Here is a 21534-nt window from a genome sequence, read left to right on the forward strand (position 1 = left end):
GGTTTCCTAGCTGTGAGGTCTGCACGCTAACAACTTTAGCGACAGATTAATTATTCATTCATTCATTCATTCATTTTCTACCGCTTTTCCTCACGAGGGTCGCTGGGGGGGTGCTGGAGCCTATCCCAGCTGTCTTTTGGCGAGAGGCAGGGGTACACCCTGGACTGGTGGCCAGCCAATCACAGGGCACATATAGACAAACAACCATTCACACTCACATTCATACCTATGGACAATTTGGAGTCGCTAATTAACCTAGCATGTTTTTGGAATGTGGGAGGAAACCGGAGAGAACATGCAAACTCCACACAGAGATGGCCGAGGGTGGAATTGAACCCTGGTCTCCTAGCTGTGAGGTCTGCGCGCTAACCACTCGACCGCCGTGCCGCCCAGCGACAGATTAATTAAAGGAAAAAATTATAGTCATTATCATTACCGCTACATCAGCTGTCACTCATAACATGAAGGGTTAGCTCCTTTTCTGCTGCTTGCATTAATAATCATAGACAACTTCAGGAAAACGAAACTGTTTACACCTCCCTTGTCAACATTGCCAGTCCAAGCGTGATTCTATATGTCATTTGATAGCTTCTTTTTTTTTTCTTAAGTCATGAGTGGATTTAGTTCTCCCGACTGTCGAGTCTGCACACCCACCTGAGCCTGTGACCTCAGACCTGTGTCGGATCAGGCCAAGCTGTTTGCGTGTCGCTGCATCGCGACCCACCTCAATGGCTTTGAGTGTTTTTTTGTTGTTTTTTTTTTCATTTGATTTGCGGCAAGTAAAAGCGTATTGAAGCAGGATGCTGCCATGTTTATCTCTTTGCGTCAAAACGGTTCATTCGTTTTGCGGCGTCAGATCAGACGAGCCACGCCAGAACCGCTTGAACCTCCCATCCTCGGTGGCACTCGAACAACTGAAAGAACATTTATCTGGAATTTATTTTTTTTTTGCTCATGAAGTAGCACAGTTAAGTTTAAGCTTTGATTTTGTTTTATTAATAGCGTGCAATTCTTCTCCCATCCTTGGTTATGTCATTTCTATGAAGAATTAGACCGAAAGTTAAACTCAAGACTTGGACTCGGTAATGTTAGATTCCAGGATGGCGTAGGTGCTGTTTAAAGTTCAAGAAGATAACACAAGAGCCAATGTTTTTTTTTTGTTTGTTTTATTTTTTGAACACAATATGCAGAAATATTGTAATTAAAAGATTTATCTGACAATCATCAGGGGGGGGGGGGGGGGTTGTTCCCTGGCAGGCAGGCAGTTTTAAAATATCACTGTTAGTTTCCCCTGCTTTCTCTGGTTTTCAAAGTAAAGATAATTTCTTCAATGCAATATGTTTTGCTCTGGTTTGTATACGTTAATATTTCACCCAGCTCTTCTAAAAAAAAAAAAAAAAAAAATGCATATATCGACAACATAAAGTGACACTAGAAAGAAATTACATAGAAAATTGCAATGTGCTTAATATTTCATTTTACTGTCAAAGAGCCGTTTTTGCGACTCATACTTTATCCATCGGGGCTCTTTTTTTTTTTTTTTTTTTTTTAAAGGCAGGAGGTCAGTGCATATGTGATTGGCTGTGCTCCTTACAAGGAGATGTTTCAGAGAGGTGCAGATGGCTGCACACCTCTCCGTCCGCTTGGCATATTTATAGCCTCTTACAGGTCACTTCAACAATGAAATAATACTTTCCATAGCCCGAGTCGCCGTACCCGACTAGTGTTTATCATTCTAGACTCGAGTCTTTAAGCTGTTTACATGATGATGTTGAATGTATATGTTACAGATAGACGGGATAATCTTACAAGACTCAGAGCTCTTCTAACAACAAGACGTAGGTTTCATGGCACTTCATATCATTATTTGGCCCATATGTTGTTACATATACACCAGGGGTGGGCAAACTTTTTGACTCGCGGGCCGCATTGATATGACAAAATTTACGGGGGGGGGGCGGGGGCAGACTATATACACGTAACAGTCCACCTGGTATTATTGTATCTGTAAAATTGTCATGCAATCTGCTATTATTATTTATTATTTTATATTTATATTTAAATATTTTAAAAATAATAAAATATTATAATAATTACAATAAAATTAAAATAATAATTATTATATTATTATTATGTAAAATATGCAAATATAACAATATTATTATATATAATTAATATAATAATTAGCATTAATATAATAATTATAAGAATCATAATAGTTCTAATAAGAATTATAATAATCTAATAATAATAATTATTATTATTATTATTATAATTATTATTATTATGTGCTTGTGTCCCTTTTTTCAGGAGCACTTTGTAAACAACAGACCATGTCAAACAACGAAATTGATACAACCATCAAAAGGTTGGCTCAGGCCATGATGCCAGGTTGTATGTTGAGTTTAAATGAAATACTTTGGAAAGATTGGGCGGGCCGTATTCAAACATTTGGCGGGCCGGATGTGGCCCCCGGGCCGTAGTTTGCCCACCCCTGATATACACTTTGTTTAAAAATAACATATTTCCCCGTTAAAATACCGTTTTTCCTTTCAATACAGAAAACGAATCACAACTTTCCTTTCAGAGCCCCGATGATGACGCTCAGCTGGGAACTGTCTCCATACGCCACCAGGCCTCCGTAGTTAGCCCAGCGGTCGGCGCCTTTACCCTCGCTGTAAGGCTCATGATAGGTCAGTTCCGCCTTTGCCTCACAACCGGATTCTAAACTTTTCGTCAGGTCCACCACACCACCTCCGAGGGCTCGGAGCAGCGCGTGAGGGGCGCAGGAGTCCCACTTAAAGGTGCTCCCTTCTGAGAGGACGTAAGCGTCAGCCAGGCCTTGGATGACGCACAGGATTTTGTAGCCGGCCCCGGACGCGTACTTGAGCTTTTCCGGACCGCACAACGAGGCCAGAGTCTCTTTCACCGCTTGCTTCTCGCTGGAGCTCAGCACCACCGATAACGGTTGACTTGTCGGTGAAGCTTTGGGCCGGGACACGGAGCACACGTTTAGGTCTCGGCACGAAACGCCCCAGAAGATCTTCCCCTGCCAGCTGAACAACACAAACCATGAGGTGAGAATAATATCGATATCCACGTATACATGGACACAAATATTCCAATCGCATTCGGTTTATTTGCTCAAACAAAGAATCGAACCTTTGTATGCACCTCATTCCCAAAGAAAAGTACCAATCCGAATGAATATATAATGGTATTCCCAGGGGTGGAATATTCCTTTCCCCAATCCGATTGAGGTATCTTGTACCCGCTCAGTCGGAAAGTTGCGTTCTTCTTCGTGGCGTTTTTCTTCTTCTGTTGTATATTGGCGGATGGCAAGCAGCTTTCGTGTGCATTACCGCCAACTGTGGAACAGAATCTAAACCAGGGGTCTCAAACTCGCGGCTTGAGGTAAAAATCACTTTGCGTTCATGTGTTATATTCTTTGTAACTGACTACTGTGTGTTAAAATGTTCCTCAAAACAGCTGAAGAACAATAAAGAAATGTTTTAAGATGGTCTACAGCAGGGGTCTCAAACTCGCGGCCCACAGGCCAAATGCGGCCCGCGAGACGCTAGTTTGAGGCCCCCCACCTCGATACCAAAGTTTAATGTTGAAATGACAGCTTAAAGCCGTGTGCACGCCGGACACAATTAACATGATTTTGCCCCGCCCATACTGTTACCCTACCCTTGTTACCCCGCCCTGTTTTGCTGTTTTTGGATTAGCAATGAAGCTAAAGGCTTATGACGCTGGGTACAAATAAATGCAGGAAAATGATTTGGAATAAAACGGAAAAAATACACGTCGAGATAAAGATGTTGTTAAAGTTACGACGCTGCTCCCAGATGGAACTGAGTACGATGCTAACTTGCTAATACTGTAAATTTGAATCTGAAAAAAATAATTTCTCTACCAACTGTATGTGGTTTCTTACGTTTTTCTTATTTGCTGTTTTATTATTATTTTACTTATTTATTACTGATTGATTGATGTATTGTCTTTATTCTTAATTTGTTTATTTTTTTTTATCTTATTTTGTGTATAGAAAAATAAATATTAAGATATTTGAGAACAGTGGAATGTTTTATCAGATATTTTGGTGTGGAAAACCGGAACCAAAGTACTGAAAAAGTGTAGGGTATAGCAGAAGCAAAAGCATTGAAGATAGTTTTTTTTTTATTGATTTTTTTTTTCCAGTTTAATAAATGCATTTCGGGTTTGTTTGTTTTTTTTAAAACCTGATGCGGCCCGGCTTCACCCAGAACCTAGCTAGCTCCGGTGGCCTCTAGATAAATTGAGTTTGAGACCCCTGATCTAAACCCTTCTATACTTTATTCACAAGTCCAGTTTTATTAAAAAAAGAAAATATATATCTATATAAAACATGTGCTGAGCTTAATTATAAAATATTAGCAAGATTTAACTTTATCTTTTCCTGTTTCCGGGTGCGTTCTTTCAGCGAATGCTGAGATATAACGTAACACGCAGTTCGTGATGTTCTTCGATTTAAAAAAAAAAAATGGAGGCGAGCAATCAGCACTGGACTAATACGGAAAGTTTGTTTTTATCCAAACTAAATTTCAAGACTGGACGAACGAAAAACTGGCAATATGGAGTTATTCCGACAAGTGAAAGAAAAACTTGAAGAATGTTGGTGTTTACGTTTTACTGGGCATGCCCCATTGACTATTCTGGTTGATTATAGCGGTGCATGTAGACACATGATTGGAATATTCTTTTCCATGTATACCATTGCTTTCGGAAAGGTCATTCGGAAAGACAAAAAATCCTCATGTAAACGTGGCTAATGTATAATGTTTATAATGTTTAAAATGTATTATAATGTTTATAATACACTGGCTGTAAGGTCATAGAACCATAAATGTGCTTTTCAAGTATACATAAGTCTGATTTAAGGGCGTGTACGAGGTAGGGGACAGGGAAGCTTAAAGCTCTGTCGCCTGAAAATGACAAATATACGCTACTGGTCACATGATGGGATTTTTGATGTTGCATATTTATGTTGGAACTGTAGTGGAAAATGTCCAAAATGTCTTATTAAGATTAAAAGGCAACTAAGGAGGTTAATGCATCTCTTTGACGACAGCCGCTTGTACTGGTTCGGCGAACGACTCACCTTCCACTTGCCGGGTCTCTGTGGTTGAATGGCTGGTTGATGATGCCCATGACGGGCTCGCCGGTGACGCGCAGGTAAACCCCGATGAGGACCAGAGCACAATGCAGACCCGAAGGTGACATACGACCCTCTTGCACCACTTCCTCTCGGCCCTCTATGTACTGACTGGTGGCGTCTAAACAAACCAAAAAGACGACACTCGGTTCTGTGTGTCAAACCGACAATGCTGGTTTTACAGACGAAGCCCTCACCGATCGGGTCAATCCAGATGCCGAGCTCAGAGGGGTCGAGCGGCACTGTTAGTCCGTCAGTACTGGCGTTAATGGTGGCCGGGTCTTGGTGAATGGCTCGTGCTAAGAGCGCCGCTGCTGTCAGGTCGCCGTCGAGTACCGTGGCAAGAAGCGCGGCGGTCTCCTCTTCAGTGCTGCGTACCGTCACAGTCACACACTCGCCTGTGCGACATACGCAGTGACGCATTAGTGCATCATGTACGGTAGTACTTTAGGTTTCTTTGTGTAATACTTTTTCATCAATCAAGCAGGAATGTGGTACTTGGGTGGTCCCAAAGGTAATTTGGTAACGGTTTGATTTCATTTGAACATGCATCAGATTACAATTGAATACATCCCATAATCAGTTCACAGTTCCACATGTCCAAAAGGAGTAGGAAGAAGCAAAGCTTATTAAATCCTACCCCTCCATCTGGTACTTTTACAATCAGTCACTGTTACATTTGTTCACTTCCTGCTTTCCATAATACAGTTTAATTTTTTTTGGTTTGTTTTTTTATTTATTTAATTTTTTATTTTTTTTTTCATTTTTTATTATTTTTAATTTTTATTTATTTTAAATAATGTACCTTGTACCGAAGTACGAGGTGATAATTGGATTGAAATTTCTCACTTTTACAATCAGTGTTACATTTGTTCACTTCCTGCTTTCCATAATACAGTTTAAGTTTATTTTGTTTGTTTATTTATTTAATTTTTTATTTTTATTTATTTATTTATTTTTTAAAATAATGTACCTTGTACCGAAGTACGAGGTGATAATTGGATTGAAATTTCTCACTTTTACAATCAGTAACTGTTACATTTGTTCACTTCCTGCTTTCCTAATATAATTTTAAAAAATTTTAATTTATGTTTAAAAAATTAATTTGATTAAAAAAATATTAAATTTTTGTTTTTTATTTATTTATTTAATTTTTTTTATTTTTAATTTTTATTTATTTTAAATAATGTACCTTGTACCGAAGTACGAGGTGATAATTGGATTGAAATGTCTCACTTTTACAATCAGTAACTGTTACATTTGTTCACTTCCTGCTTTCCTAATATAATTTAATTTTTAAAAAAAATTAATTTATGTTTAAAAAATTAATTTAATTTAAAAATTAATTTAATTTAAGTGTTTTAAATTAAATTAAATTAAGTCACGTGCCGAAGTACGAGGTGATATGAGCATCCAATGCCATAATGTGTACCATAGTAAGTGTCAATATAGTGATATATATAGCACATCATGACTGGTTCAAGACTCTTCCATATCAGCAAGTTTAAGTATTTGTGATTTTAGAAATAAGGAGTTAGTATGTTCTCTGTAGGCGGCATTATGAATTATCCTTACTGGCCTTTTTTGCAGATTTAATTTGAGATCCAACCATAGTTGGTGTTTGTACAGCCAGTTCAAGACATTAAGAGACAGTAATGGATACTGATCAATACTCACTAACTAACCAGCTACTATTTTTACTGGTTAGCAAAGAATAATGCATCATCATGTATGCTGTACAGGCACCTCTATGATTGGGTCGATGCCTGGGTGGGGTGCAGACCGTTCAGACGACTGAAAATTACCGATTTTCTCCAATTTTTGTAAGGTGTTTCTAAGCAGCATCCATATTTTAACTACAGTCATCAAACGCAAGGTAATATTTACCAAGTCCATTTTCAAACTTGTTGGATTCTTCTCCGTGAATGAAGTCGACCATCTCAGGGAACTGGAGACACCAAAAGGACATGAACGACATGAATACATCCAATTCATACGTTTAAAAGTCAAGGTGACCTCTCTTTCTCCCGTTAATACCTGAGCGCCGACATCATTGCGGATCACCTCCTGGATCACAACATCTGCCAGCGTCTTGAAGTCCTGCACAAACTTCTTATTCTTATCCTCTCCTGTCTTTTCTTGTACCAGGAGCTGAAAGAGGGGAGCTTCCTGTCTGCAGACGCGAGCAACGTTGGCGGCTTTCTCCGACACCCGCAGCAGAAGCTTCAGCAGGTCAGCCATCTCTGGACATAGAAGGATCGTGTTTTTAGTCCAAATAGAGATGGAGAGTGTTGGCGTGAGGATTGCCTTTGTGTTTCTAAGTATAGGCTCAAATGAATATAGGGCATTTCTGGGGGGGGGGGGGTCAGTGCAGGACTAAACCTGGAATGGACGTAAGACCTCCTCCAAGGTCAAAATCGATGTTTAGACATATTCATAAATACAGTCACATTTTTAGTAGTGGTGGTAAATTAGGTTCAAAGGTGTCATGAACACCAATATTTAATCTATTACTTTGATTGGCTGCACGGTGGGCGAGTGGGTAGCACGCAGGCCTCACAGCTAGGAGACCCGAGTTCAATTCTCACTCTCGGCCATCTCTGTGTGGAGTTTGTATGTTTCCTCCCGCATTCCAAAAACATGCTAGGCGACATATTAGCGACTCCAAATTGTCCATAGTGAGTGTGAATGTGAGTGTGAATGGTTGTTTGTCTATATGTGTCCTGTGATTGGCTGGCCACCAGTCTGGAGTGTACCCCGCCTGTCGCCCGAAGACAGCTGGGATAGGCTCCAGCACCAACCGCTAGCCTCGTGAGGATAAGCGGTAGAAAATGAATGAATAATTGTCATTAAAAGTGGTTAGCACACATGCATCACAGCTTGGAGACCCGAGTTCAATTCCACTCTCGGACATCTCTGTGTGGAGTTTGCATGTTCTCCGGTTTCCTCCCACATTCCAAAAACATGCTAGGTTAATTGGCGACTCCAAATTGTCCATAGGCATGAATGTGAGTGTGAATGGTTGTTTGTCTATATGTGCCCTGTGATTGGCTGGCCACCAGTCCAGGGTGGGATAGGCTCCAGTAGTGGTGGTAAATTAGGTTCATCCTATATGGACACTTGCTAAAGGTGTCATGAACACCAATATTTATATTTGCATTATTTTTGATTCACGCTGCACGCTGGACGAGTGGTTAGCGCGCAGGCCTCACAGCTATGAGACCTGAGTTCAATTCCACTCTCGGCCATCTCTGTATGGAGTATGTATGTATGTATGTTTCCTCCCACATTCCAAAAAAAACATGCTAGGTTAATCGGCGACTCCAAATTGTCCATAGGTATGAATGTGAGTGTGAATGGTTGTTTGTCTATATGTGCCCTGTGATTGGCTGGCCACCAGTCCGAGGGTGACCAGTCCCTGCCTCTTGCTCGGAGACAGCTGGGATAGGCTCCAGCACCCCCGGCGACCCTCGTGAGGATAAACGGTAGAAAATGAATGAACTTTGATTCACTGACTCTGGTGAATTCAGCGTCGTTGAATCATCTGAGTCAACAGTGTTCACGAGTGAAACCATTCAGCAGAGTCGTGATGTCCAATCGTTCTTAGAGAGAACTTGCCAAATATACGCATCAGTCGCCATCGTCCATGACTACTAAACAGGAAGCTAACTAGCTAGTCAGCTCGAGTTGTGTTCAACATCATCATCTGCATTCACGGTATTTCCGGTGATAATGAAGTCACATATTCACAAAAAATATATACAAAAAATAATTTACAACTGTCACAGGCGGGTGTCCACTCAAGTGACAGTAATTAGTAATAATGATATTACTGTTTTGTTTTCAACAGATGTAAACACAAGCGGCTGCAAAAGCTGCGAATTTGTTAATGTGACTTTACATTTTATGACTCACTACAGGGCGGCTAGTGTGTGTTTTTTAGGCTCAAACAGGCAGCAAAACAATGTTAAAAAGACGTACCTTAATCTTGTCTTGTCGCCTTGTCTTCCCGGGTCAAAGTGTCTTTTCCTGGCCGTGCCTCACTGGCTAAATCGTTGTTAATTTGATGCGAGTGGCGGCAGACGTTTAGATTTGCATAACTGACACAGGTTTTAATGCTCCTCTGCTCCACTTTCTTGACGTCAGAGCCAGTTTTTAAGAGGAAGGAAGGAAGGTAGGCGGTGGCTCGTTCCGACAAGACAACCCGGAAAAGAGTCGCTAGCAAGCGGGGAGGAGGAACCAACAGGACGCGTAGACACGCGGTGCGTTCGAGTGCAATCCCACCATTTGAGCTTCTCTCGTGCAGAAAATGAATAAATGAATTAATAATAGGTAAATTACTAAGTTCATGGCCACACGAACATATTTACAACACGCATTTGCCGCACAACAAAAAATCTCCATTCACACGATGACGTTTAAAAAAACTATTTCTATTCACACCAATGGGCATGCCAGAGTCATTGTGGCGCCGCAGAGTGGACTGTTAAAGGCAATTTCAGCCAATCAGAAGCGCAGTGACGTCATTTCCGCAGTCAAACAACAACAAACATGGCGATTCGCTTAAACTACGGCTGTGTCTGCATCCTACTCGGCCGGTAGCCTGCCCGTTCGACAAAGACCAGACGGTTGTGAATACAAAATAATATTAACATAAACAAAAAATAGAAAAAGATACAAATTAAGGGATAACGCTTGAAACAATAGAAAAAATGTCACTAATGCTTGTCCTTCATATGAATTGTTTTTAGGACGTTCTCCAATGTATGAAGGGTTGACTCATATAATATTTTCAAATATTCGGTTTACATGACATGAATGTGGAATTTGCCTGATAAAGATATTTCACAGCATTCTCTAAATCTTTATGAAAGTTACATTGTAGAAACTTACGGCTTTAGGCAATTAAACTAGGTTAAGTTTTTGTATTCAACATTTTTACTCTGATTTTTACACTTTTACTGCAAATGAATATCACCTCCAAATATCAGTTATCTGCCTCCTTAACTACTAATAATTGGGAATCGGTCCTGAAAAAAACGGTATCAGTCAATCTGTAGTATTTAGCATGCTAATATATGACTAATTCATCCTTTCAGCCTGCCGTGAAGTTTGTAGTGCTCCGTCTGTCCGCACCAGTATGAGGCCAATCCAAACAAATGCTGTCCTGTGTACTTCTGTCATCTCATCCGCTCCGACAAGCTGCTAACGTTTTGGTCTGTGGTGCATCAAATCACCACACAGCTGGCAGCTCGCTCTAGTGCCCAGCCTGTCATGCGGCAGATGAACCCACAGGCTATGCGGATAACCCAGCAGTCTACCTGGTTACTCAGCTAGGTCGGCTAATTCTGTTCAGCTGGCTTGTCTCTCATTGTTGCGGAGTCACAACAGTGTGACGTTTTGTACCAGAAAATGCTGCCGCTTATCCTCACAAGGGTCGCGGGTGTGCTGGAGCCTATCCCAGCTGTCTTCTATACCCTGGACTGGTGGCCGGCCAATCACAGGGCAAATATAGACAAACAACCATTCACACTCACATTCATACCTATGGACAATTTGGAGTCGCTAATTAACCTAGCATGTTTTTGGAATGTGGGAGGAAACCGGAGTACACAGAGATGGCCGAGGGTGGAATTGAACTCTGTCAACTAGCTGTGAGGCCTACAGGCGACCCGCTCTTCCGCCATGCAACCAGGTGATTATATCATTCATTCATTTTCTACCGCTGTTCCTCACGAGGGTCGCTGGGGGTGCTGGAGCCTATCCCAGCTGTCTTCGGGCGAGAGGCAGGGTACACCCTGGACTGGTGGCCAGCCAATCACAGGGCACATATAGACAAACAACCATTCACACTCACATAGACAATTTTGGAGTCGCCAATCAACCTAGCATGTTTTTGGAATGTGGGAGGAAACATACAAACTCCACACAGAGATGGCCGAGGGTGAGAATTGAACTCGGGTCTCCTAGCTGTGAGGCCTACAGACGATCCGCTCTTCCGCCATGCAACCAGGTGATTATATCATTCATTCATTCATTTTCTACCGCTTTTCCTCACGAGGGTCGCTTGGGGTGCTGGAGCCTATCCCAGCTGTCTTTGGGCGAGAGGCAGGGTACACCCTGGACTGGTGGCCAGCCAATCACAGGGCACATATAGTCAAACAACCATTCACACTCACATTCATACCTATGGACAATTTTGGAGTCGCCAATCAACCTAGCATGTTTTTGGAATGTGGGAGGAAACATACAAACTCCACACAGAGATGGCCGAGGGTGAGAATTGAACTCGGGTCTCCTAGCTGTGAGGCCTGTGTGCTAACCACTCGACCACCGTGCAGCCCCAATAATAGAATAATAATCATTTGTTGGCGTTCAGGCTTTAGTAGTCCTGACAGTATTCCTATATGGAAGAAGCATCGTTTGGAATGTGGGAGGAAACCGGAGTACCCGGAGAAAACCCACGCATGCACGGAGAGAACATGCAAACTCCACACAGAGATGGGTGATTATATCAGATGATGTTGGTGTGAAAACGCAACATTCGTGTGTAATCGGACATAACAGGCTCTCCAACAGAATTATACATCCAATCATTTGAAATAGCAGTAGAGATCAAGCATTGAAATAAAGAACACGGCAAAATCTTCTCACAACTTTCCACTTTAGATGCATTTCAGTAAGCCAAACAAATCTCCACCCACAGGGTTAGGACATCTGCAACCGAAGGCTTTCAAAAGTATCTCATTATTTCAACAGCAAAAACGACCCGTATTCGAAGCCGCAAATGTGTTGTTAATGCACCTTCATTCAACCACTGGAGTCCATTACATGCAGTAAAATGTAGAAACACGATCATACCCAAATGACAATTTAAATTTAATGGATTTTTGGTCAAGCTTAACACACTAACCACCGATATCCATTATATGTGCATTAAACCATCCATGGCTGCATAAGTAGCCTCGGTGTGGTCGATCAATACGGTTTAGTGTTTATAGTGAGCTGGGCGAGGCAGTCGACACGCTGCAGGAAAAGCCATCACTTGTATTTAGGATCCCTAAGACACGACACTTTCTTCTCATGGAGGTAAGACCAATATGTTCAAGGTAAATTGTTTATTTTCTACATTATATATTCTATACAAGCATTTTGTTTATAGCATTTGTTATATTTTAGAAATGACTGCAACAAAGACATTGAAGTATTGTTTACAACCCGGATACATTACAGTAAAAAGAGGAAAATTATTGCATTTTTTTTTTTAATTGCAGGCCACAAAGGAGTGCATGTCCAACTTGGAGAGTGGAATGGTCACCATCATCAGAGTGTTTCACAAATATTCAGGCGACAAGTGCAAGTTAAAGAAATCGGAGCTCAGAGCTCTCATCAACAACGAGATGAGCCATTTCATTAAGGTAAGTTAAGGATTTCAACAGGCGGCATGGTGGAAGAGTGGTTAGCGTGCAGACCTCGCAGCTAGGAGACGAGGGTTCGATTCCACCCTGGAGTTTGCATGTTTTCCCTGTGCATGCGTGGGTTTTCTCCGGGTACTCCGGTTTCCTCCCACATTCCAAAAAACATGCTAGGTTAATTAGCGACTCCAAATTGTCCATAGGTATGAATGTGAGTGTGAATGGTTGTTTGTCTATATGTGCCCTGTGATTGGCTGACCACCAGTCCAGAGTGTACCCTGCCTCCCGCCCAAAGACAGCTGGGATAGGCGGTAGAAAATGAATGAATGAATGAATGAATTAATGATTTGGTTAACATTCATTTTGGTCCGACATTCTGGAAAAAAATGCTAACCAAAATTCCACCGTATGTGAATGTTAGTCAATAGCATTCCTGTTAAAAATCCCATTTTCCGAGGGCAATGATGCAGTAACACAAAAGAGGAAGAAAAACACCAGCTTTTAAAAAAAAAACAAAAAAACATTCCATTCCAAAAACATGCTAGGTTAATTAGCGACTCCAAATTTTCCATAGGTATGAATGTGAGTGTGAATGGTTGTTTGTCTATATGTGCCCTGTGATTGGCTAGCCACCAGTCTAGTGTGTACCCCGCCTCTCACCCGAAGACAGCTGGGATAGGCTCCAGCACCCCCACAACAGTATCACTCGGATACTGTGAACATCCAGCAGCAACACAACATTTTGGCATGACTACTATTTTGATGAAAAATATACTGAACCAGGGCTGCAAAGCGACCGGGTGGTTAGCACACAGGCCTCACAGCTAGGAGACCCGAGTTCGATTCCACCTTCGGCCATCTCTGTGTGGAGTTTGCATGTTCTCCCCGTGCATGCGTGGGTTTTCTCCGGGTACTCCGGTTTCCTCCCACATTCCAAAAAACATGCTAGTTTAATTAGCGACTCCAAATTGTCCATAGGTATGAATGTGAGTGTGAATGGTTGTTTGTCTATATGTGCCCTGTGATTGATTGGCTGGCCACCAGTCCAGGGTGTACCCCGCCTCTCGCCCGAAGACAGCTGGGATAGGCTCCAGCACCCCCGCGACCCTCTTGAGGATAAGCGGTAGAAAATGAATGAATGAAGGATTTCAACACTCGTACCTTAGAGAATATATATAATGTATATTTAGTGAGTATTACTCCTCCTCCAAGAACTCAATGACAAGGCTATGTTACTAAATATACCTCAAGTATAATTAAAAAGACACTACTGCACTACTACACACTACTTTCATTTATACTTCTTGCTGTGCAGAAAATCCAAAGGAACGAGCTTGACGAGCTCTTTGCTGACATTGACCAGAATGGAGACCTGGAGATTGACTTCAAGGAGTTTATCGCCCTCATCGGCATGGTGACATCAGCGTGTCACGAACTCTTCGTCCCATCTCACGGTAATGTATTACTGTGTTTTTATTTGAGGAATATTCATATCTTAGCTAGAAAGTGGTAAAAGACTACTGTACGCCATTTTTTACATTTCATTTAACCAATGTGGGCTGCACGGAGGTGGAGTGGTTAGCGCGCAGACCTCACAGCGAGGAGACCCAGGGTTCAATTCCACCCTCGGATATCTCTGTGTGGCGTTTGCATGTTCTCCCCGTGCATGCGTGGGTTTTCTCTTGTCGACTCCAAATTGTCCATAAGGTATGAATGTGAGTGTGAATGGTTGTTTGTCTATATGTGCCCTGTGATTGGCTGGCCACCAGTCCAGGGTGTACCCCGCCTCTCGCCCGAAGACAGCTGGGATAGGCTCCAGCACCCCCACGAAAAATGAATGAATCTAACCAAATAGCAAGCGATACATATGAGTAAATGTCAGTGCAAAGCGAATAAAATAGCAAAAACATGAATGAAAATTTCAGACTAGGATAAATATGTACTAAGCTGCCTTGTAAATATCAGAAAAATATACATTTGTTTCCCTGATTGGCAAAAATATAACACATTTATGAGGAATAAATTTCTGCAGCACTTCTTGGACCTTTGAAGAACTTCAAGCCCTCAGATTTTTATCCAAAAATTGTAAAATATTCCTCCAAGAATCCTCTTGTGCAGCAGCATGGGGTGCGGTGTGACCCCCCCAGACAGCGATCACTGCAGGAGAAACACATCAGGACATCATTTAGCTGAAAGCTATATGTAATATAAATATGTATCTCACCTTTTTCTGGTTGGACTTTCCACATGGATGCTCTTGAATGTGGCGAGTAAGGTGGTTCAATCAGGTGTCCGGCGCCAGGATATGACAAACATGTAAACAGATGGGATTTACCAGCAGCTTTAAGCCGTTCCTCAATCTGATAAACCATAAAAACACAGCAGTCATAACTTTATGTGCATTGCAAACTCAACTGGAACGAATCAATCAACAGATGTACCATGTTTGAATTCTCAGTGCTTGAAGTACTGTGATCATCTTCTCCCAAAACGTACAGCAGCGGACAGGCCAGGTTTTCCATCTACAAAGGAACAAGGACACATGAGCAGCATTATCTTTGCATATGTACCAATATGGTTTTCACGTCACCTCCACTTGGGTGCCAGGGGAGTGGTTGACAGGCAAGGACATATCCCTGAAAGTCATATATCCGAGCTCATCCCTTGGCCAAAATCTCTGGTCGCTGAAAGACAGTTGAAAAAAACACCAAAACCACCAAAATGTCAATAATCGTCCTTATTGAGACTAAATATGTATTTCATAGCATAAAATGTAAATACCTTTCAGAAACGTGAGGCTTGCACAACATTTGTGTAACCTTGAGGTTGGTTCCTGCTGGTCCATTGATGCAAACCAAGCAAGATGGCTGCAGAAGAGAAGGTATGACAGTGGAACCTTGGTTAGCGTCCGCCTCGGTTAGCATATTTTTCATTCATTCATTCATTAATTTTCTACCGCTTTTCCTCACGAGGGTCGCGGGGGTGCTGGAGCCTATCCCAGCTGTCTTCGGGCTTGAGGCGGGGTACACCCTGGACTGGTGGCCAGCCAATCACGGGGCACATATAGACAAACAACCATTCACACTCACATTCATACCTATGGACAATTTGGAGTCGCTAATTAACCTAGCATGTTTTTGGAATGTGGGAGGAAACCGGAGTACCCGGAGAAAACCCACGCATGCACGGGGAGAACATGCAAACTCCACACAGAGATGGCCGAGGGTGGGAATTGAACCCTGGTCTCCTAGCTGTGAGGTCTGCACGCTAACCACTAGACCGCCGTGCGGCCCGCATATTTTTCAGTTAGTCAAAAATTGACACCGCATTTTCGCGTGGATTTACCGGTTAGCATACGATATTGTAGGCATGCATCTTGTTGCGTCATTAATACACCGCGTGAGTCCAACTGTATTCTTAATGTATTTTTTTAATTACAAAGCATCCTCACTTTGGCCCCACCAAAAACTGTAATTATTAAAAAACTAAAATTGGGAGAAGCAGAGGAGCAGGGGTTCTACTCAGAGTTTCTCCTGAATTACAGCGAACCGATTCAATAATAGCTGAAACTTTGATTTGGTTAAGTGGCACGGCGGTCGAGTGGTTAGCGCGCAGACCTCACAGCTAGGAGACCAGGGTTCAATTCCACCCTCGGCCATCTCTGTGTGGAGTTTGCATGTTCTCCCCGTGCATGCGTGGATTTTCTCCGGGTACTCCGGTTTTCTCCCACGTTCCAAAAACATGCTAGGTTAATTAGCGACTCCAAATTGTCCATAGGTATGAATGTGAGTGTGAATGGTTGTTTGTCTATATGTGCCCTGTGATTGGCTGGCGACCAGTCCGGGGTGTACCCTGCCTCTCGCCCAAAGACAGCTGGGATAGGCGGTAGAAAATGAATGAATGAATGAATGATTTGGTTAACATCCAGTTTGGTCCGACATTCTGGAAAAAAATGCTAACCAAAGTTCCACTGTATGCCAATATTAGTCAATCGCATTCCTGTTAACAATCCCATTTTCCGAGGAAAATGAGGCAGTAACACAAAAGAGGAAGAAAAACACCAGCTTTTAAAAAAAACATTCCATTCCAAAAACATGCTAGGTTAATTAGCGACTCCAAATTGTCCATAGGTATGAATGTGAGTGTGAATGGTTGTTTGTCTATATGTGCCCTGTGATTGGCTGGCGACCAGTCCGGGGTGTACCCTGCCTCTCGCCCAAAGACAGCTGGGATAGGCGGTAGAAAATGAATGAATGAATGAATGATTTGGTTAACATCCAGTTTGGTCCGACATTCTGGAAAAAAATGCTAACCAAAGTTCCACTGTATGCCAATATTAGTCAATCGCATTCCTGTTAACAATCCCATTTTCCGAAGAAAATGAGGCAGTAACACAAAAGAGGAAGAAAAACACCAGCTTTTAAAAAAAACATTCCATTCCAAAAACATGCTAGGTTAATTAGCGACTCCAAATTGTCCATAGGTATGAATGTGAGTGTGAATGGTTGTTTGTCTATATGTGCCCTGTGATTGGCTGGCGACCAGTCCAGAGTGTACCCTGCCTCCCGCCCAAAGACAGCTGGGATAGGCGGTAGAAAATGCGGTAGAAAATGAAGGATTGAATGATTTGGTTAACATCCATTTTGGTCCGACATTCTGGAAAAAAATGCTAACCAAAATTCCACTGTATGCCAATATTAGTCAATCGCATTCCTGTTAACAATCCCATTTTCGGAGGTCAATGATGCAGTAACACAAAAAGTACTTCACACTGATGTGGGAGCTGTCAAGTACCACACACACACACACACACACACAGAAGAACAACGTTCCAACCTACATTAGCATCAGTAAGGGTGGCTATTCGCAGAGTCAGGTAGACCCCGTAGGAGAGACCGATGATCCCTACTCGGTCGCCGCACACCTGAGGGTGATCTCGTAGTATGTTAAACGCTTTCTAAAAAGGAAAAAAAGAAAATATTTAACAGTGTTAATCATTTAAATGAAATGAAATGAAAGAGGAGTGTGAAGTTCTTCTCCATATTTCCTCCATGAAGTGCTTCTGATGGCCAACAGAGGCCGCTCTACTACTACTGATAATAACAATAATAATAATAATATTTGAGGCTAACCCCTCCCCTTCGAAACCTCCCACTGCCACTCCTCACTGTCATAAAATGAAAGTGAAAACACAATTCAAACTGAATACCAGGAAGTGGAAGTTTCATACAGAAACATATATGAACATCTTGCCTTCAGATACGCATTGGAGTTTTTAATATCTAGTTGAACTGTTAATTCCCTGTGGTTCATGTAGGCGATGCTGAAGGTTGCAAAGCCCCTGGATGCCAGCAGGGCCGATCGGTACTCCACTAGTCCGCCACCCATACCCCACAAGTCCAACATGGCCGGAAACTTGCCGGGGCCTGCCGAGAAACCACACTTAAGATGAAAAAATCAGTAGTATTAAAAGAGTAATATATGTAGTTAAGTGTAGACTTACCTGGCGGCAAGAATAACGTTCCGACAACTCCATTTTGGCGAATGTTTATTCTTTGAACACCTGGCGCTGTGTACCAGCGTTCTGTGGTTACAGCAGCTAGCTTAGTGCTATCTCGCTCACTAGCAGACACGTGGCCGTCCAGTAGGGAGATGTCCACAATGAGGGGGTTCTCCACGTTCTTCACCCTAAACCTTTGCAAAAAAAAAACAAAAAAAAAACACTTTCATTTTCATTTTTCTACTGGGGTTGCAGGTGAGCTGGAGCCTATCCCAGCTGACTTTGAGTCAGAGTCGGGGTACACCTTGAACTGGTCACCGGGCAATCACAGAGCACATATAGACAAACAACCATTCACACTCACATTCATACCTATGGACAATTTGGAGTCGCTAATTAACCTAGCATGTTTTTGGAATGTGGGAGGAAACCTAGCACCGAGCTAGCATGGTCCAAAGCAATATTCAAACCCACAACCTGGCTCAATAATACAAACTGCAGTATTTACTAACATGATTTGGATCAAGACATAGGAAATAAGTTGTCATCCCTTATGAACTGTAATGTAGGGGTCCCTCAAGGATCCATCCTGGGGCTCATTCTGTTTTGTTATTATTGTTATTATTATATCAACGACCTCCTGAAATTGTGGACATTTTGTTAGTGACAACTAACAAAAATGATGAATAAGCTGCTAATCAAATACATTAATTAAAAGGTGAAGAATGGGTACATAGGTGCCATATTGGATTTTCATAACCCTTCTTGTGCTGCCCCCCCCCCCCCCCCAACTCAATGAGTTCCTCAAAAACAGTTTGTCACTATCCTGAGCCACAAGCGCCACAGAGAAAAACTACTTTACTACTTTACTTTTCATGTGTTTAATTATGTTTACAGTGTCTTAATGTATTTTAACCGTCTTAAGGTGTTTAACATTAACCTGTCCAGGGACGACAGGGAAATTATCCTTGGGCTACAAGTTAACATACTGTATTTACATATCTGGTATATTTTCATTAATATGTATATCAGCTCTTTATTTGACAGGAGCCAGTTATGAGCTATGAAAAAAAACCCACAACTAGCTTGTAAAAATAATTGGAAATTGTAGTAGGGGATATATTACTCAATATAACGATCATCTAACAAACGCATCACACAGCAACACTCAAATGTTATAACTCAGAAATATAAACATGTACCAATATGAGTTTAAAAAATAATTAAAAAAAAAACAATATATTTTCCATAATGTATTTTGTTTGAGAAATCATTTAATTGGAGGAGAATATGAAGCAAAGAAAATGGTGGATGGTGCTGTAATTTTTCCACTGTTTACTAGAGGGAGCCTGAGAACCCAGAGCCCAAATCCCAGAGGGAAGCTGTTTCCCAGATGCAATGCCCAAGAGATGCCTTATGGGAAAACTTAATGGAATGTTATTCAATTTTAAACTCACATTTTCCAAGTATACATTTTGAGTGTCAATTTGCTGTGTGATGAATTTAGTGTTGTTGGTAAAGTGTTCGGTGAAAGAAATCACTATAAGTCAGACTTAAGACCGAAGTAAAGGAGATGTCACAAGATTAGAATTTAGCCATATGGTTAGCCACACTGTTGTATAAACTGCAGGGTTCAAAGTTTAAGAAAAAACATAGTGGATTAAACACCAGAATTTACAGTATGTTTTTTTTTGTTCTATGTTTTAACCTAGAACCAAAGAAGAGTACAATACCATGACATATGTCTGTCTGTCCACTTACCTTAAATTGTCCTTGGACCCAGGTGCCGGATGCAGGCTCCAGAAGAGACCCATTGGTTCACATCCCAAATACGAACCACCCACTGAATGATCCCTGGCCACTGTTGGAGAGTAACACAAGAGTAACACATTTTTGAGTTTGACAGTTAACTCAACAGTTCAGCTAAAAACTTCAACCAATCAGAATGAATTCCCAATTAACAATTACATTCAGTAGGAATTTTGTGTCATCATGTATATGTATGTTAGTAATGGGTATGTTACACTTGTTAAAAAAATAAACACAAGCCTTCAAAGGACACAACATTGTGTAATTTCCTTTTTGAGGGATTATGATATGTAATCATGAGTGTTGGGCAAATAATAAAATTAAATTAAATTAAATTAAAAATACAAATTATTTTATTTTATTAAATTAAAAATGTAATTTTATTTAATTTAAAATTAAATAAAATTAAATAAAATTTAATTTAATTAAATCTAATTAAATTTAATTAAATTTAATTAAATTTAATTAAATTTAATTAAATTATTTTTTTAATTTAATAAAAAGTGTAAAAATTTAATTTAATTTAATTTTATTTTAAATTAAATTACATTAAATTACATTACATTTAATTCAATAAAATTACATTAAATTACATTAAATTACATTAAATTACATTAAATTACATTACATTTAATTCAATAAAATTACATTAAATTACATTAAATTACATTAAATTACATTAAATTACATTAAATTACTAGCTACCCCCCCACCCCAAAGTACTTTAATTAGTAACAGAATTACTCCATTAATGTAATTTGTTACCAGGAAAGTTCTATATCTCCAGAAAGACGGGTGCTATCAACTTGGAACAAAGTTCTACCCCCCAAGAAGTGACCCATGACTTTCTACGACATTGGTACGTAAAAGAAACGAAATTCACAGAGACAGAGAGTCGTGGTTGGTACTGATAGAATGATAGAAAAATAAATTCCCAGCACTAGGGGGCAGCGTCGTCCTGAAGGTGAGTAAAAACATCTTGTTGACTAGCTATTTAGCTTCCTATCAGAGCAGAATAATGCACCACATTTGACTGGAAGAATAATGTTGTAAAATGGTAATTAATTACATTACCTGTTACTCCCACATAAATATATCTAATAATCCTAATAAATTATCAATAGAGTACGTGTTCAACATGACTCACAGTTGACAGTGCCATCTGTACTTGAGTTATAGTGGCCAAACGCCTCCCACAGGTCACCATCCTCACTACGCATTTGTGCACGCAGTGTAACCGGGTGCTGGGGTGGCAGTAAACCCGCCGTGATGCTGACTGGCTCATCCACCAGGCAGCGGGTTGGAGTGGCCTGCAGTACCGGCGCCGGACTGGACCCGCTTCTCCGTCGAATGGCTGTTGGAAGGAAAAGACAACTTTTGAGGTATCAGAAGGAATATGACACTTTTAGATATAGGGATGACTCGATATGATTACATGATCGGAAGTTTCAGATTCAAATGTACAGTATTAACAGTTATTTAACCTTTAACATGAACATGAATGAAACGTAATAATTTGACCCAATTAGCAAGTTAGCATCGTACTCAGTTCCATCTGGGAGCAGCGTCGTAACTTTAACAACATGTTTGATGAGATGCTTTATCTTGTGACG

General features: G+C 41.0%; 2 protein-coding genes across 6 annotated transcripts; one reads left to right on the top strand and one right to left on the bottom strand.

The window, feature by feature from the left end:
• Window positions 1–810: 810 nt before the first annotated feature.
• inpp1 (inositol polyphosphate-1-phosphatase) lies at window positions 811–9657 on the bottom strand. Its single transcript, XM_058054859.1, has 6 exons — window positions 9179–9657; window positions 7235–7440; window positions 7085–7145; window positions 5395–5595; window positions 5144–5318; window positions 811–3056 (listed from the first exon to the last, which is right to left on the bottom strand). Exons 2-6 carry the CDS (start codon window positions 7436–7438, stop codon window positions 2570–2572), a joined length of 1128 nt encoding a protein of 375 aa, XP_057910842.1. The 5' UTR covers window positions 7439–7440; window positions 9179–9657; the 3' UTR covers window positions 811–2569.
• LOC131106096 (protein S100-B-like) lies at window positions 7151–20122 on the top strand. Of its 5 annotated transcripts, none has more exons than XM_058054864.1 (4): window positions 7151–7429; window positions 12472–12615; window positions 13928–14066; window positions 19896–20122. In XM_058054864.1, exons 2-4 carry the CDS (start codon window positions 12487–12489, stop codon window positions 19961–19963), a joined length of 336 nt encoding a protein of 111 aa, XP_057910847.1. In that variant the 5' UTR covers window positions 7151–7429; window positions 12472–12486; the 3' UTR covers window positions 19964–20122. The 5 variants fall into 5 exon arrangements, with proteins under 5 accessions (XP_057910847.1, XP_057910844.1, XP_057910843.1 ...); XM_058054861.1 differs by lacking the exon at window positions 7151–7429 and adding an exon at window positions 9065–12306; XM_058054860.1 differs by lacking the exon at window positions 7151–7429 and adding an exon at window positions 9066–11210.
• Window positions 20123–21534: the final 1412 nt, after the last annotated feature.

Source organism: Doryrhamphus excisus, chromosome 18 (assembly GCF_030265055.1).
Source record: "Doryrhamphus excisus isolate RoL2022-K1 chromosome 18, RoL_Dexc_1.0, whole genome shotgun sequence".
In the NCBI taxonomy this organism is placed as follows: domain Eukaryota; kingdom Metazoa; phylum Chordata; class Actinopteri; order Syngnathiformes; family Syngnathidae; genus Doryrhamphus; species Doryrhamphus excisus.

Bases quoted from the DNA above. Each gene is read 5' to 3' on its own strand.
- LOC131106096 (XM_058054860.1), top strand. From the start codon at position 11,088: ATGTTTTTGGAATGTGGGAGGAAACATACAAACTCCACACAGAGATGG. The intron at 11,211-12,471 runs GTGATTATATCA...TTTTAATTGCAG, and splicing joins CTCTTCCGCCATGCAACCAG to GCCACAAAGGAGTGCATGTC. The intron at 12,616-13,927 runs GTAAGTTAAGGA...CTTGCTGTGCAG, and splicing joins AGATGAGCCATTTCATTAAG to AAAATCCAAAGGAACGAGCT.
- inpp1 (XM_058054859.1), bottom strand. From the start codon at position 7,438: ATGGCTGACCTGCTGAAGCTTCTGCTGCGGGTGTCGGAGAAAGCCGCC. The intron at 5,319-5,394 runs GTGAGGGCTTCG...TGGTTTGTTTAG, and splicing joins CATCTGGATTGACCCGATCG to ACGCCACCAGTCAGTACATA. The intron at 3,057-5,143 runs GTGAGTCGTTCG...TGTGTTGTTCAG, and splicing joins AGAGACCCGGCAAGTGGAAG to CTGGCAGGGGAAGATCTTCT.